General features: G+C 32.2%; 1 protein-coding gene across 1 annotated transcript; it reads right to left on the bottom strand.

The window, feature by feature from the left end:
- Window positions 1–474: 474 nt before the first annotated feature.
- LOC149240388 (uncharacterized) lies at window positions 475–1,068 on the bottom strand. The gene has a single exon (XM_089370160.1). It carries the CDS (start codon window positions 1,066–1,068, stop codon window positions 475–477), a length of 594 nt encoding a protein of 197 aa, XP_089226286.1.
- Window positions 1,069–13,848: the final 12,780 nt, after the last annotated feature.

Below are 13,848 nucleotides of genomic sequence, written 5' to 3'. Positions count from 1 at the left end.
GATCATTTTGTGGTTCTATCAGAATTTCTTTGTGGTGTTCAACCAATACTTTCTCAATTCCTTCTTGTTCTATTATCCTTTCCCCTTCTTCATTTTTAATGGAGAAAATCCTATTCCTTTGTCTGTGCTGTATCATAGCTTGGTGAAAGAACTTGGTGTTTCTCTCTCCTTCCCGTAACCAGTTGACCCTGGATTTTTGTTTCCACAGGATCTCCTCCTGTTTCCTCTGCTCTTCTAGTTGACTTATTATGACTCCTTCTTCTTTACATCTTTCCTCCGTTCGTCCTTCTGTAATTATTCTTTGTTGTATTTCTTCCATTTCTTTTTCTAGTTTATGTTTCTCCTCCATTATATTCCCAAACTCTTCTTTATTCCATTTCTTTATTTTCCCTTTAAATTCTTTGAGTTTTAGCTCGAAGGTGTGAATCTTCCCTTTTCCTTTTAGTGTACTTTGAGTCCACCATTCCTCTGTTTTTAGTAATAATTGAGGTTTCCTGAACCAAAAGGCCTCAAACCTGAATTTTTCTTGATATCTATTTCCAGCCTGATCGGCCAATGATCTGAACCTATTGCAGGCATTATTTTTGCTTCCACAAAAACATCCCGGTTCATAATTTGTTCTAATAAAAGGAATCTGTCTAATCTAGAAGCTATTTGATTTCTTCCCCTTCTTCTATTGTTCCATGTATAAATACCATTAATTGTTGGTATATCCACCAGCCTATGTTCTGTAATCATCTCATTAAATGTCTCCATATTCTGATCTGGTCTTCTTATGCCACCTTTCTTTTCATCTGCAGTTCTAATCATATTAAAGTCTCCTCCTACTATCCAGGGTGTTCCAGGGGAAATCCTTCTAGCAGCTTGCACGTTCTTAAGAAAATTTTCTCGTTCTCTTGGTATGTGCGGTCCATAGACTCCTGAAATGAGGATCCTCTCCGCTGATCCTACTATTCTAAACAAACCAGTGAGGATTCTGGGAAGGCTTATCCAGTTTTCAAATATTATCTCCTCAGGGTTCCATATGATTGCTAGGCCTCCTGCTGTACCACTCGCATCTTGGCCCATTACCTCATATTGCATTCTTAGTTTTTTAATTATTCCTTCCAATTGTTGCGAGCTAATTTTCGTCTCTTGGATTATCATGATACGAGGTTTGTCTTTCTTCAACCTCTCTTTTAAATACCTCTTCTTTCCTTTACTGTTGAGTCCCCTAATATTCCAACTTGTGACTATCATTTAAAACTTCTTTGGTGGTTGTTGGAATACCTCTGATAGGGGTATAAACCTACCTTAGTTGATCAGGATTTCTCCTACCGCTTGTATAGTCCCATTCAGTGTTCTTCTGCCTCTCTTTCTGCCCCCTTGCCAGTGCTGTCCATTCCCAAGCTGTGGTTTGCTTGTGCCCCTGTTTGGCCTATTTGGTTTTCCAAGGTGCTGCCTTTCTTCGCCTTGTATTTTTGGAATGTTTCTTTATATAATTGTTTTTGAGTTTCCGGGATAAATCTCTCATCAAGATTTTTCCATTCTTGTAGCAATTTTCTCATGATTCTTTCCTCCTCATTCCCACTGTCCTTTTGTGATTCTATCCCTATCTCGGCTTGCTCTATTGATATCTCCAGGCTTTCCCCTACCCCTTCTTCGGCCTCCCTGATGCGAGCTATGTCCTTATCCTTTGTCTCTTTAATAATTTCCATTGGCTCATTCTCATTGTCATCTTCTTCAATCGTTTTTTCTGCGTTCTCTTCTTCATCCTCCTGAAGGGCTTGGAATTTATTTTGACTTTCAGCTATTATAGGTTTCGCTTGTTGTTGTATCCTTATTCCTTCCTTACCTGATTTTTTCCTCCTATGGACCTCCTGGAAGCCCATTTCCCCATCATCTGCTCTCTCTGCCCTCCTTTGTTCTTCTTCTTGTTTTCTTGATATTTCCTCTTCTTTGTTTAAAGGGCACTGCTTGTAAAGATGCCCGTATTCATGGCACCTTCTACACCTGAAAGGTATGTGTTCATAATCCATTGGTTGCTGCCATATCTCATCATGGTATTCTAGCTCTATATATTCAGGCAGTGGCTCTGCTATATTCATATAGACGCATATCCTTGCATAAGATGTGTACTTCCCTCTTTTTGTTGACTCAGCTACTTTGACGAAGGTCCCAATTGTATTACCAATCCCTTCCAGAATGTCAGGGTCCCAGAACTCCACTGGTAGGCCAAATAATCTGACCCAAATGGGTGCTGCTAGCATTTTCTCATTGTCTGGGTTATATCTTTCTTCCCAATGTCTCATGAACAAGCCGACATTATTCATAAAGTATGGTCCTTCTTCAAATGTTCTTTCCTTATCTTCCAGGTTTGCAAATATCACTGTGAAAAATCCTTTCGCTCCTAGTTTTAGATTTATATGCCATTTTGGCTTCCATCTTTGCTGTATCCATTTTACTAGGTCCTTTTCTGATGGCCAAAACCCTACAAACTTTCATATCAAGGCATGATCTCTCATATAGCATCTATAATCTTCAAGTTTGTTATTGGGTATTACATACCTTGGTTTCTTCTGTGCCCTCGGTAGGCATCGACCGTCTATCTTGGTTTGCCAATGGTTCCCTAGTACTAGCGCATCTTTGCTGATCTCCTTTGGGTTTCTCTGCATTCCACTTCCGCTTGTTTCACCTGCCGTTATATTTTTGTAGGAGGGGATCTCTCCCCTCCCCTGCCTGCTTTCCATGATTTCCTTTAGCTCTGCCTGGTATTGTTTATCCCTTACCTCGTGTTATAGATTCGCAGCTCGTACTTGCTTGCAGAGGGATTACCCTTCTGCTTTTCCCCGCCGCTATCTCCCGTTCTCTTCAGCTTCTGTAAACCCTAAGATGTCAAACCCTTGCCCTACCTTCCTTGTTCGACGCTCCGCGTTCCATCCTCCTTTCCAGACTATCAAAGATTCCTCATTATTAGTATTATTATTATTACTATAAAAATAATTAATAATAAGTTAAACATATATACATTTAAAAAAGTATGGAACAAGATTCTATTTATCCATAATTTATTATGAAGATTCAAATAGGTTTTGTTACAATACCATGGTATTGGTTTATAAATACCACATGCCCAACAAACTATAATTTATTTTATATCACACTTTTTCATATGACATTTTTGTAATTTTCAATCAAATAAAAAGAAAAAAAAATACATAACTAATTTGAAGATAAATCTAAACATTTGTGTATACTATTATGAATATTTTAGAATTTTACTAGCTAATAATTATTAATAATTAAATTAAAATTCTTACCAAAATCAACATATCTATAAACATAATTATTTTTCCCAAAAAAAAATTATTTAAATTTATAATATCATAAACACATAAATACTTATATCTAAAATTTTGATATCACATATAATGCCTCTTTAAATGGAACTAACCCGCTTTCTCACCAAGATAACATCCGAAAATAACATTGGAGAAAAGGGTATATTTTGCTGGAATAATAACATTATGTGAACACCATATTTGGTGATTAAAGATCTCGTTGTAATAGAATTAAAATCTTTCATAAAGAAATTAAAGATCTTGTTGTAATAGAATGGCTATGCATATTAATAATGGTGTGTATGGGTTTGTACGGAGATTAAGTGAATTATAATGATTAGAAAAGATTATATAATTTTAAATAAGTTTTAAAGATATATTAGAAAATTAATAATAAATATTTAAATTTAATATTATAAATTAATTATGGATAAATAAATAAATAAATTAGAAATATTAATTAATAAAAATAAATTTTAATTAAGATTAAAAATAATAAATTATGAATGGAAAATAAATAAATTATTTATTATTGACCAATAAAATATACGATTTTATAAAACTTTTAGTGTGCACTCAAAGGCCAAAAGGAACATTTGGATTAAAGAATAACATTTGGATTAAAGAATATATTCAATTTAGCCTAAACGAGAATATAAACCGACACAGAGGGACCAATTAATAAAGGCTAGGAATGGTTGAAAAGCCAATAAATAACCCTCAAATAAGAAGGGGAGAGAATATTAAAAAGTAAATTGGCCAAAAATTGAGGACGCTATATAAAATTAAAAAAAAAAAAAAAAAATTATGAAATTAAAATGTTGGGAAAATTTAGATTTAAAAAAAAAATAAATTAATTAACTACATGTTTTAGGTTTAGTTTATAATTATTTTCACAAAAAAGTATTGAATTTTTTTCTATTTCAAATATTTTATAAACAAGTGCTATATAGTCCCTAGTCTTTAGGGTTTAGTTTAAATATGGTTAAATTAGATGGAAAGAGTTAGAGATATTAAAATAAATAATTAGATGTTGAAATGCGGTTCCTAAGAAAAATAATCCTCTAGTAAAGGCATAGTGCCATTGATAATTAAATCATTTTGGTTGAAGGATGTCAACAAGAAAAAATATGAAAGAAAATATTTGGTACATGTGAAGGATTAATAAAATGTAGGGGAGCCCATGTCAATATATATGTCTTTTTTGAGAGTTGTCCTTGTTGATATTATAACCATTTTGTCTCCTTAATTACATGTTGAAGTGTGGTTAGTAAGAAAAATGATAAACTAATATGCAAGTTGTGGAATGTTAGACGACTGTAAAAGAGAAAATTTGTAATTGTGAAGGATTAATAAAATGTAGGGGAGCTCATGTCAATATATATGTCTTCTTTGAGAGTTGTCCTTGCTGATATTATAACTATTTTGCCTCCTTTGTTGCAAGGTTCGATTTGTTATAAATTAAATTTCATAAAATTTTAGTGGCATAACTAAAATTATAAGGTAAAAATTTAGTGACATAGTTAAAGTTAAGGGTTATTTAATTGTCTCCTCACTACCCCACTAATGTAAAAATATGTATGAATTGAGATTTTAAAATAAATTGCCAAAAAAACCAATCTCATAAATTATAGATATTTAAACAAAAAATTGAAAAATAGATCATAATTTCAAACCATAATATCAATAATTGACATAAATTATTTCATATACTATGTTATTTATACAATCATAAATAATCAAATTAATTTAAATTAATAAATTAAATTCATATTCATATTAATTGATATTGATTTAAATATTAATATGCCATAATTAATTTAAATTTAAATTTATTATTTATACAATAAATATATAGATTAAAATTAATATGAATTAATATTTATATTTAAGTTAAATTAATTTTTTATATGTATTAAATTTAAATTAATTTAACTTGAATATTAATTTATATTAATTTAATATGAATATAAATATTATTAAATTGAATGATATATTAATATAAATTATGTTTTTCATATCATTAATTTAATAAATTTAATAATAATATGAAAATAATTTAATATATCATAATAATTTCAAACCATATTGTTTCATATACACATTAATTTCATTTAATGTTTTTTCAATTATTGGCATTGGAATAATATTTTTGCAAACAAATAAACGATTGCACAGTATTGTTGCAAATTAAACTCATTACTCTGGCAGAACACAATTAATTTTTTATGTGCCTCCAACCACCGTTTGGATAAGTTGTGAGGTTAATTGGACTGTACATCATTATTGTATCAGACAATCATTATGTGCCTCCTACCACCATTTGGATAAGTTGTGAGGTTAATTGGACTGCACATCATTATTGTATCGGACAATCATGGTACAACCGCCAATATAATTGAATATCAGTCTATACTAGTCTGTCAATTGTTTGTTTGTTTTTCTAATCTGTAAGTTGTTTTACATATTGTTTTTTTAATCGTAACTTGTAATGACGATGAACCACACTAGTTGGTTCTAAAAGGCTCGACGAAATTCTTCTGATGTGATTTTTTCCGAAAACATTTCTATCAAACATATTTTTCTCATTTATCAAGTTTGTTTTTTCATTTACCAGAAATGTTTCCCCAAAATTTACAGGAAACAATTAATCGAGAAAGGTAATATTATATAATAAAAAAATAAACAAACATTTTTTTTAATTATATAATTTATATAATAATCAAATTAATATTGATTCAAAATACTCAAATATTAAAATCAATTTAAATACATAAATATATAATATATAATTTCTTATATATAAATATGGGTGTCTTTCCCTTTTAAATATATAAAATGTCAAGTTCATTAACAGGATGCTTCTGTAGTTGTTCTTATGAGAAAAAACAACTCTATTGTTTAAGCATTGATTGCCACATACAATATACACACACAATCTTCTGTGATATATATATATATATATATATATATATATATATATAAACAACAAAAGAAATACTCATGAGGTTGAAGTCCCAGATATTGCACTTACTTCGAGGCACCACAAGCTTCCTTAACCCATCAAGTTTCTCAATTAAGGATATTGGGTGTTAAAGATGTCTTTGGTCTTTCTTCCTATGAAGGTTTCAACATAGGTTCATGTTTTGTGAGAAGTTCAACATACTTCTCTGCAGCCTTTGTATTCCCCAACCCTATGGAACTCCAGAGCTCCAAAAAAACAGTGTTTGTTCAAGTTTCTCAATTAAGGATATTGGGTGTTAAAGATGTCTTTGGTCTTTCTTCCTGTGAAGGTTTCAACATAGGTTCATGTTTTGTGGGAAGTTCAACATACTTCTCTGCAACCTTTGTATTCCCCAACCCTAGGGAACGCCAGAACTCCAAAAAAATAGTCTTCAAAGCTCCCAGAACTTTCCCAAGCTCCCATTGAAGCTCCAGCGAGAAAAGGTAATGTTCCTATACAGTTCCAAAGCTCTCAAGAATGTGGGAACCATTGGAACCATATTTCCCTCCTCTCTGAAGTGATTCCCGTGTAACAAAGCTAATAACTCTTAATTTCACAACCAATAAAAGTAAAAATAAATGTCAATAATTTTTTGAAAAAAAAATATTATAAAGTTAAATTTTATTAAATGAAACCATATTTCATATTGGACTAAACTAATAATGGGTCAACCGAATATCGGTTGTGTAATCCCGCCATGCAGGAGCTATAATAAGTAGAAAGGAGCCGAAACAAAATTTTCGCTTAATACATACTTAGTTTAAAAAAAAAAACTAACAATGTCAGATTTGGAGAAACACAATCCTAAAACAGAACATAAATTAAATTCTACAAAGGTAATTTGAATAAGCGCGTGAAGAGGGCGTACAGGTATTTTCCACTTGCCATGCGCCCTCAACCCTTCAAATCCCGATCTTGCCCTGCTTCTGTGTCTTGACATTGATTTCAGATTTCTGATTTTTGCGACAGGGAATGCAAACTGTTGGAAACATGCTTGATATCACTGAAATCGTAAGTCAACCAACTGCGAGATGAAGAATTTTTTTTCCAGTACAAAAAAAGCATGATTGTGTTATATAAAAGATATAAAAAACAGCATATTACATTTAGATATAGCCAGATAAAAAGATATAACCAACCCTGTACAAAACGGTAGATGAAGGAAACGCAAGTCCAGATATGACGTATGGCCAAAAATCCCCCATAACAGGCAAAATGACAGAAAGATATGAGCTTCAAACGAAGCAATCAACCAGAAGGATAAACTGATAGCGTAATAGCGAATTCAGAAAATTCCAGAATTCCAAAAAGTTCACTTCTACCACCAGTTAAGGAAAATGCGAATTCTACCACCAGTTAAGGAAAATGCGAAACATACCTGGGAATTCTGCAATAAAAAAACTTACCCCAACAAGCCAACATTTTTGCTCAAAAGAATATTTTTGGTTCAGAGATTAGATCAAACGCTTTGCTAACATTCTTTAAAAGTTTCAGTACAACAGAATTTTAATCTTTTAAGGAATCACCCTCTACAATGAACTTGTTGCCCTCAACAGTTTTACAGTCCACTATCAAGGGACAGTTTGGAAGATTTGGAAGATGGAAACCCCTTTTGGCAATTCTTCCCATAAAGATACAATTTGACATTCTTAATTTCGTTTTGATAAACAAAATTCCATTCAAAATGTATGCTTGTCCATCTATGGATGTTGCAGAATGAAGACCATGTCTCGCTACGGTAGGTGAGAGGTTGGTTGTGCTGGGCAATGAAAAGAGGCGTTGAGGATGGAAATAATGGTCAGGTTTTCTTTGTGGGGTATTGCTCTTAGGATTTCGTTTGGGACCTGGGAGCGTCTGTGTCTAGAAATTATACTCTGCAGGGTGGCCATCTCCTCGTTGGGTTGTTATTCCTCCATCTGCCGGTCACCTTCTATCTGTGTTGGTAAGGCCGTCAGAGTTGGCGAATTTGGGTAATGTGTTATGCCTTCTGCTGGTGTTTGTTGGTTGTTTTCAATTCTATTTCTATTGCTCCTATTGTCGCTATAGCCCCTATGAAAGGTGGCATCTCTGTTTTAGTTTGGTCGTGATTGGAAGTTACAAGGCTGTATCTCGTTCAGTGTTCCTGTGGGTTTTTGGAGGTATGAGTCAGTCATCCATTGTAGCTTGCTGCCCCAGGTCTTTGTGGTGGAGCTGTGGTCATTTGGGACTCTAAAGTTCGTGGACAGCCCTAGTCTGTCTTGGTTTAGAGCTTGGAGCTTGGGTGGGGAATTGGGTTCTTGGTATAGCTCAGTGGGTTATAGTGTGTGAAGTCTTGGTGGTGGGTTATACTAAATGACTGATCATTCAACGGGCGGTTACTCAGCTTTGCATTGGTTTGAATGATAATCCGCTGTTTCAGATCTAATTTGAAATTGGAGATCAGTGAAGTTATTAAAATTTAAAGCCGTAGTTTAAAGATTATGTTTTTTTGTATTTTTAAATCCAAGTAAAAAAGTTCTTAAACTTCAGAATTTTAGGTGTTTTAGAAATTTTTGATGGTGCTGCATCTATTTTCATCATCAAAAATATGATTCAAACACGTGATTCAAACATTGGTTCTATAAAATTTTCTGAAATTTTTTTGCCTACATTCAAGCCACCTTTAACCTTCCTCAACCTCCTATTCGAAATTTAAATCCTCCACATCAAACTTAAAATTTCAAAATTTGCTTCGACCTTCCTCAGCCTCCGTAAACGACTTGAAATTTAAATCCTCCACATCAAACTTAAAATTTCAAAATTTACTTCGCCTGTTAACTGAAAATTTAGTAAATTCCTCCACATCAAGCCTGGAATTTCAAAATTTGCTTCCCCTGTTCACTGAAAATTTAGTGAATCACTTGTTTTTCGTACCGGTCATTTTCGCATTAATTATCTAAGACAACATTTATCTAATACCGTGACGCCGAAAATGCAGCAGAGTGAGTTAAGAAGATAATAAAATTTAAAAAGGCGGGGAAGAAGGGACAGAGCAGTCATCAGTGATCATCGAGTGCTTGATAAAACATCACTTTCTTAAGGTTGGCATCGACTAAAACGATCAGTGATGCTCTCACTCATTTGGTTCAAATTGAGTTACATTTAAAAAATTTCCAAAAGAGTTGTTTTTTGTGATTTTTTTGGAAGTTTTACTGGTGGATTTCTAGTTTATTTTTCTGAGTTAATTTCTCTAAAATCTGGTTGGAATTCATTGAAATCACAAAATTGATGGGTAAATCCTACACAATAGAAGTGCCCTAAGGGTTTTTAATGTTGCTGAATCTATATATACAGTTAAAAATTATTTTAAATAATACAAATCAAGATTTCACCTCAAATTTTTCCACTGGATTCCGGCACCGGAAATTCCAAAAAGAGTTGTATTATAGACAACTCCTTTTCCAAAAACATAATAATTAATACAATTATTAATATTGTTGATATATTTTTATAGATTTAATGGAACACATGTACAACCATGTTAATAAATGTACTTGATATATATCAATAAACTTATGTTGACCACAATAATAATTATTAAGTACATCTTGTTAAACACTAACTATTTTTTATGACAAGAGGAAGAATCAAATCATAGTAACCAGTTAAATAGAGAAACCTACAAAAAAACGGCTATTTTTGACCAAAAAAAAAAGACTACATTTAAGAAAGCTTCAATTACAAAATACTCAACCACCATTTAAAAACTTTTTTTAGTTATATATATAAAACTAAATTTATATATAACTTTATTTATTATAAATCCTACGTTTAATAAATACTAATTAAAAATATACTAATTAAACATTATATATTTTTATGTCTAATTATATATTTATAGAAATATATATTAGTTAAAAGTTATTTATATTATAAATTAATATATATGATTGAACATACATGCTTATAATAAAAATCTTATAACTATGTTTATATGAAAATTTATTTATTATAAATATGAGGTTTAAAAATATATTAAATTATATATATATTTTAGTTAGATTTTATTTATATTATCATTTTATATAACTAAAAACACTTATGCTTATCTAAAAATACCATATATTAAATTAATAAAAACTATCTTAAAAATATATATTAGTTAAATATTGTATGTTTAAACAAAAACATTAAATTTAATACATAATTATTAAGGGAAATTTTTTTCTTCTTTTCATTAATAAACCATATATAAATTTATCTTAATATTATTATAGGAATATTATGAGATAAATTAGAATTAGAAATAAATCATAATAATATTAATAAAGATAATAGTAAATAGATAACAGTAATAAATACTAAATAAAGAAAAGAAAAACGGAAAAACAATAGATAATAGAGAAAGGAACAGAGAGGAAAATCAAACAATTCAAGGGAGGAGGAAAAAAAAAGGAACAAGGAAAACACTAAACAAAGGAAAAGGGGGGAAAAGTGTGAGGCGTTCTAAGAGGAAATGGCAAGGATCCAAGAACTGCTGATTTTCCATCCGTCATCTTTCTTAAGATTACTCACCCTCCTTTCAATATCAATGGCCTCCCTAAACATCCGATGATGAAAAGGAGCAATCCTGTCGATGACCCGAGCCTCTTCAATGCATATATGATTCTTAGTCTTCACCACGTGTTCTGCCAAAGATGAAGACTGGGCCCTCCCATGCTTTATGTCAGTTGTGTGCTCATGAATTCTCTGATTAATAGAGTGCTCAGTTTCACCAACATAGGGGGTCCCACAAGAACAAGGAATAACATAGACACCTTTCATATCCTTGGGGTCAACATGGTCTCTTAAAGATCTTAAGGAGCTTTGAATGGTGTTAAGGGGTATAAACGTTGAGGGAACATTATCGTTTCTTAAGATCCTCGCAATCTTGTCAGTGGTCCCTTGGATGAAAGGGAAATGCACCCCTGAGATTCAATCTTTAGTGTCTTTTTTAACCTTGGGACCTTTGCTAACTTTGAGGAAAGCTTTAATACCTTGGTGCCTATATCCATTTTTAACAAAAACATTAAGGAGATGGGATTTTCTCTTTATTCAGGTGGTTTTCATTAGAGATTCTTAGCGCACGAGTAGCTAGCCTATTGAGAACACCAAGCTTCTAAGCGGGGAAATGATGAGACTTGGCATGAAGATACTACTCAGTGTGATTTTTCTTCCGAAACAACTGGTGGGAGAAAGAACCATCATCCTTCTTCGAAATGAGAACATCTAGAAAAGGCAGGCATCCTCCAACTTCTTGCTCAATAATGAACTTTATGGAGGAAGATTGATTGTTGAGATGCTCGAAAAAAAGATCTAACTTTTCTTGGCCATTAAGCCACACGACACAAGTGTCATCTACAAACCTTTTCCATAGCTTGGGCTGGAGACGGGCTGAGGCCAAAGCCTTGTATTCAATGTCTTCCATAAAACTATTAGCCACAATAGGGGATAGGGTGGAGCCCATGGCAACCCCGCAAGTCTGCTCATAGAGTTCCCCTTCAAAGAAGAAGAAAGTAGAAGTAAGACAAATTTCTACTAACTTAGCGGTATTAGGATCAGTGAGGCGATTAATGACATGGATGGCATCCTTATTTGGGATGCTAGTATAAAGGAAGACTACATCAAAACTAACAAGAGTGTCCCCATGATCAAAATTTAAGCCCTTTAACTCATTGGCAAATGATGAAGAGTCTTGGACGAATGACTCAATATGACCAACTAAGGGTTTAAGTTTCAAGGCTAGGTATTTGGCTAGGAGGTAGGCAGGCCCTCCTATGGCATTGAGAATGGGTCTCAGGGGGGCCCCATCTTTATGGATCTTTGGAAGCCCATAGATCCTAGGAGTGATTGGGCTACTCTCAATAAGATTGTGGCAAAAAGTGCCCACAGTGCTACTGGACTTTATGGCAAAAGAGATTGTTCTGGATATCCTTTTTAGGGGATTCTTATTAAGCTTTTTATAGCTACCACTATTACATAGGTGATCCAACATCTCCCTGCTATAATCCACCTTGTCAGGGATCACAATAGCCCACTTTTGTCAACTTTAAGAATGACTATGTCCTTAATCTTGTTTTATCTTTATATATTTATGTTATTATATTATATATTAAAAATAAAAATTATGTTCTTATATAATATTATAGTAAGAGCTATAATTCAAACTATAATATAATTGACATATAGAATAATAATATCATTTAGTTACTATTAATAACACTTTTTTTATTATTATTTCCAAATGGTTATATATATATATATATAGAGAGAGAGAGAGAGAGAGAGAGAGATAAACTAAATGGATTAATATTATAAAGCCATGAGATTAATATTATAAATCCTTGGGATTAAAAAACTCAATGAATTAATATTATACACCTAAAGGTGTTAATAAACGCAAGGGATTATAAACTTAACAGATTAATATTTAACTAGGATTAATATTATAAATCCTAAAATAATATTATACATATTAGGGATAAATATTATAAACCCAAGGGATTATTGATATTACAAACCCAAGGGATTGTTGATATTATAAACCCAAGTGATAATAAACACAAGGGAATAATATTAAACCCTCGTATTTATATTATAAACTCGAAAGATTATAAACCCTAGGATTAATATTATAAACCCAAGGGATTAATATTTTGAACCCTACAATTTTAAACATTATGATTTTAAACTCCTCAACCATGACTAACAATGGCTCATCATGGTTGACCATGGTTGACCAAATTCTACCAGAGAGATTTTGATCATGGTTAACAAATTTCAACCATGATTACATGACTGACAATGGTTGATCATGGTTTACCACACTCAACCATGGTTGACCAAATTCAACTAGAGATACCTTAATCATGGTTGATCATGGTTAACGGATTTCATCCATGTTTAATCATGGTTGACTATAGTTGACTATGGTTGACCATGGTTGACGTTAGTTAATCATGGTTGATCATAGTTGACAATAGAGACAGTGTCCATGGTTGACTATATTCAACCATGACTAACCATAGCTTATTATGGTTAATCGTAGACACATTGGTTGACCATCAAAAGGGAATTGTGTTTGACCAAACTTGAAATACATTAGTAAATGTGGCTAACATTAGATTAATATTATACACCCAAGGAATCAATAAACCCAAGGGATGGATATTATAAACATAAGGGATTAATAAAACCTAGGGATGAATATTATTAACCCAAGGGTTTAATATTATGAACCCAAGGCATTAATATCATAAACCATTGGGATTAATATTATAAACCCAATAGATTAAAAAACCCAAGGGATTATTAATATTATAAACCCAGTGGATTAGTATTATAAATAAAAGGGATTAATAAACCCATGGGGTTAATAAACTCAAGGATTTAATATAATAAACCCAAGGAATTAATATTGCAAACGCTTGGGATTAATATTATAAACCCAAGAGATTAATAAACCTGAGGGATTATTGTTATAATCCCTTGGGATTATAAAACCCAAGGGATTATAAACCTAACTGA

This window comes from Pinus tabuliformis, chromosome 8, assembly GCF_031772625.1.
Source record: "Pinus tabuliformis cultivar Carrire ecotype Pingquan chromosome 8, CPIR1, whole genome shotgun sequence".
NCBI lineage: Eukaryota > Viridiplantae > Streptophyta > Pinopsida > Pinales > Pinaceae > Pinus > Pinus tabuliformis.
Note: the sequence above shows the minus strand (reverse complement) of the source record. Positions and strands in the feature narration are given on the sequence as shown.

Coding starts and splice junctions, on each gene's coding strand:
- LOC149240388 (XM_089370160.1), bottom strand. CDS start 1,068: ATGGGCCAAGATGCGAGTGGTACAGCAGGAGGCCTAGCAATCATATGG.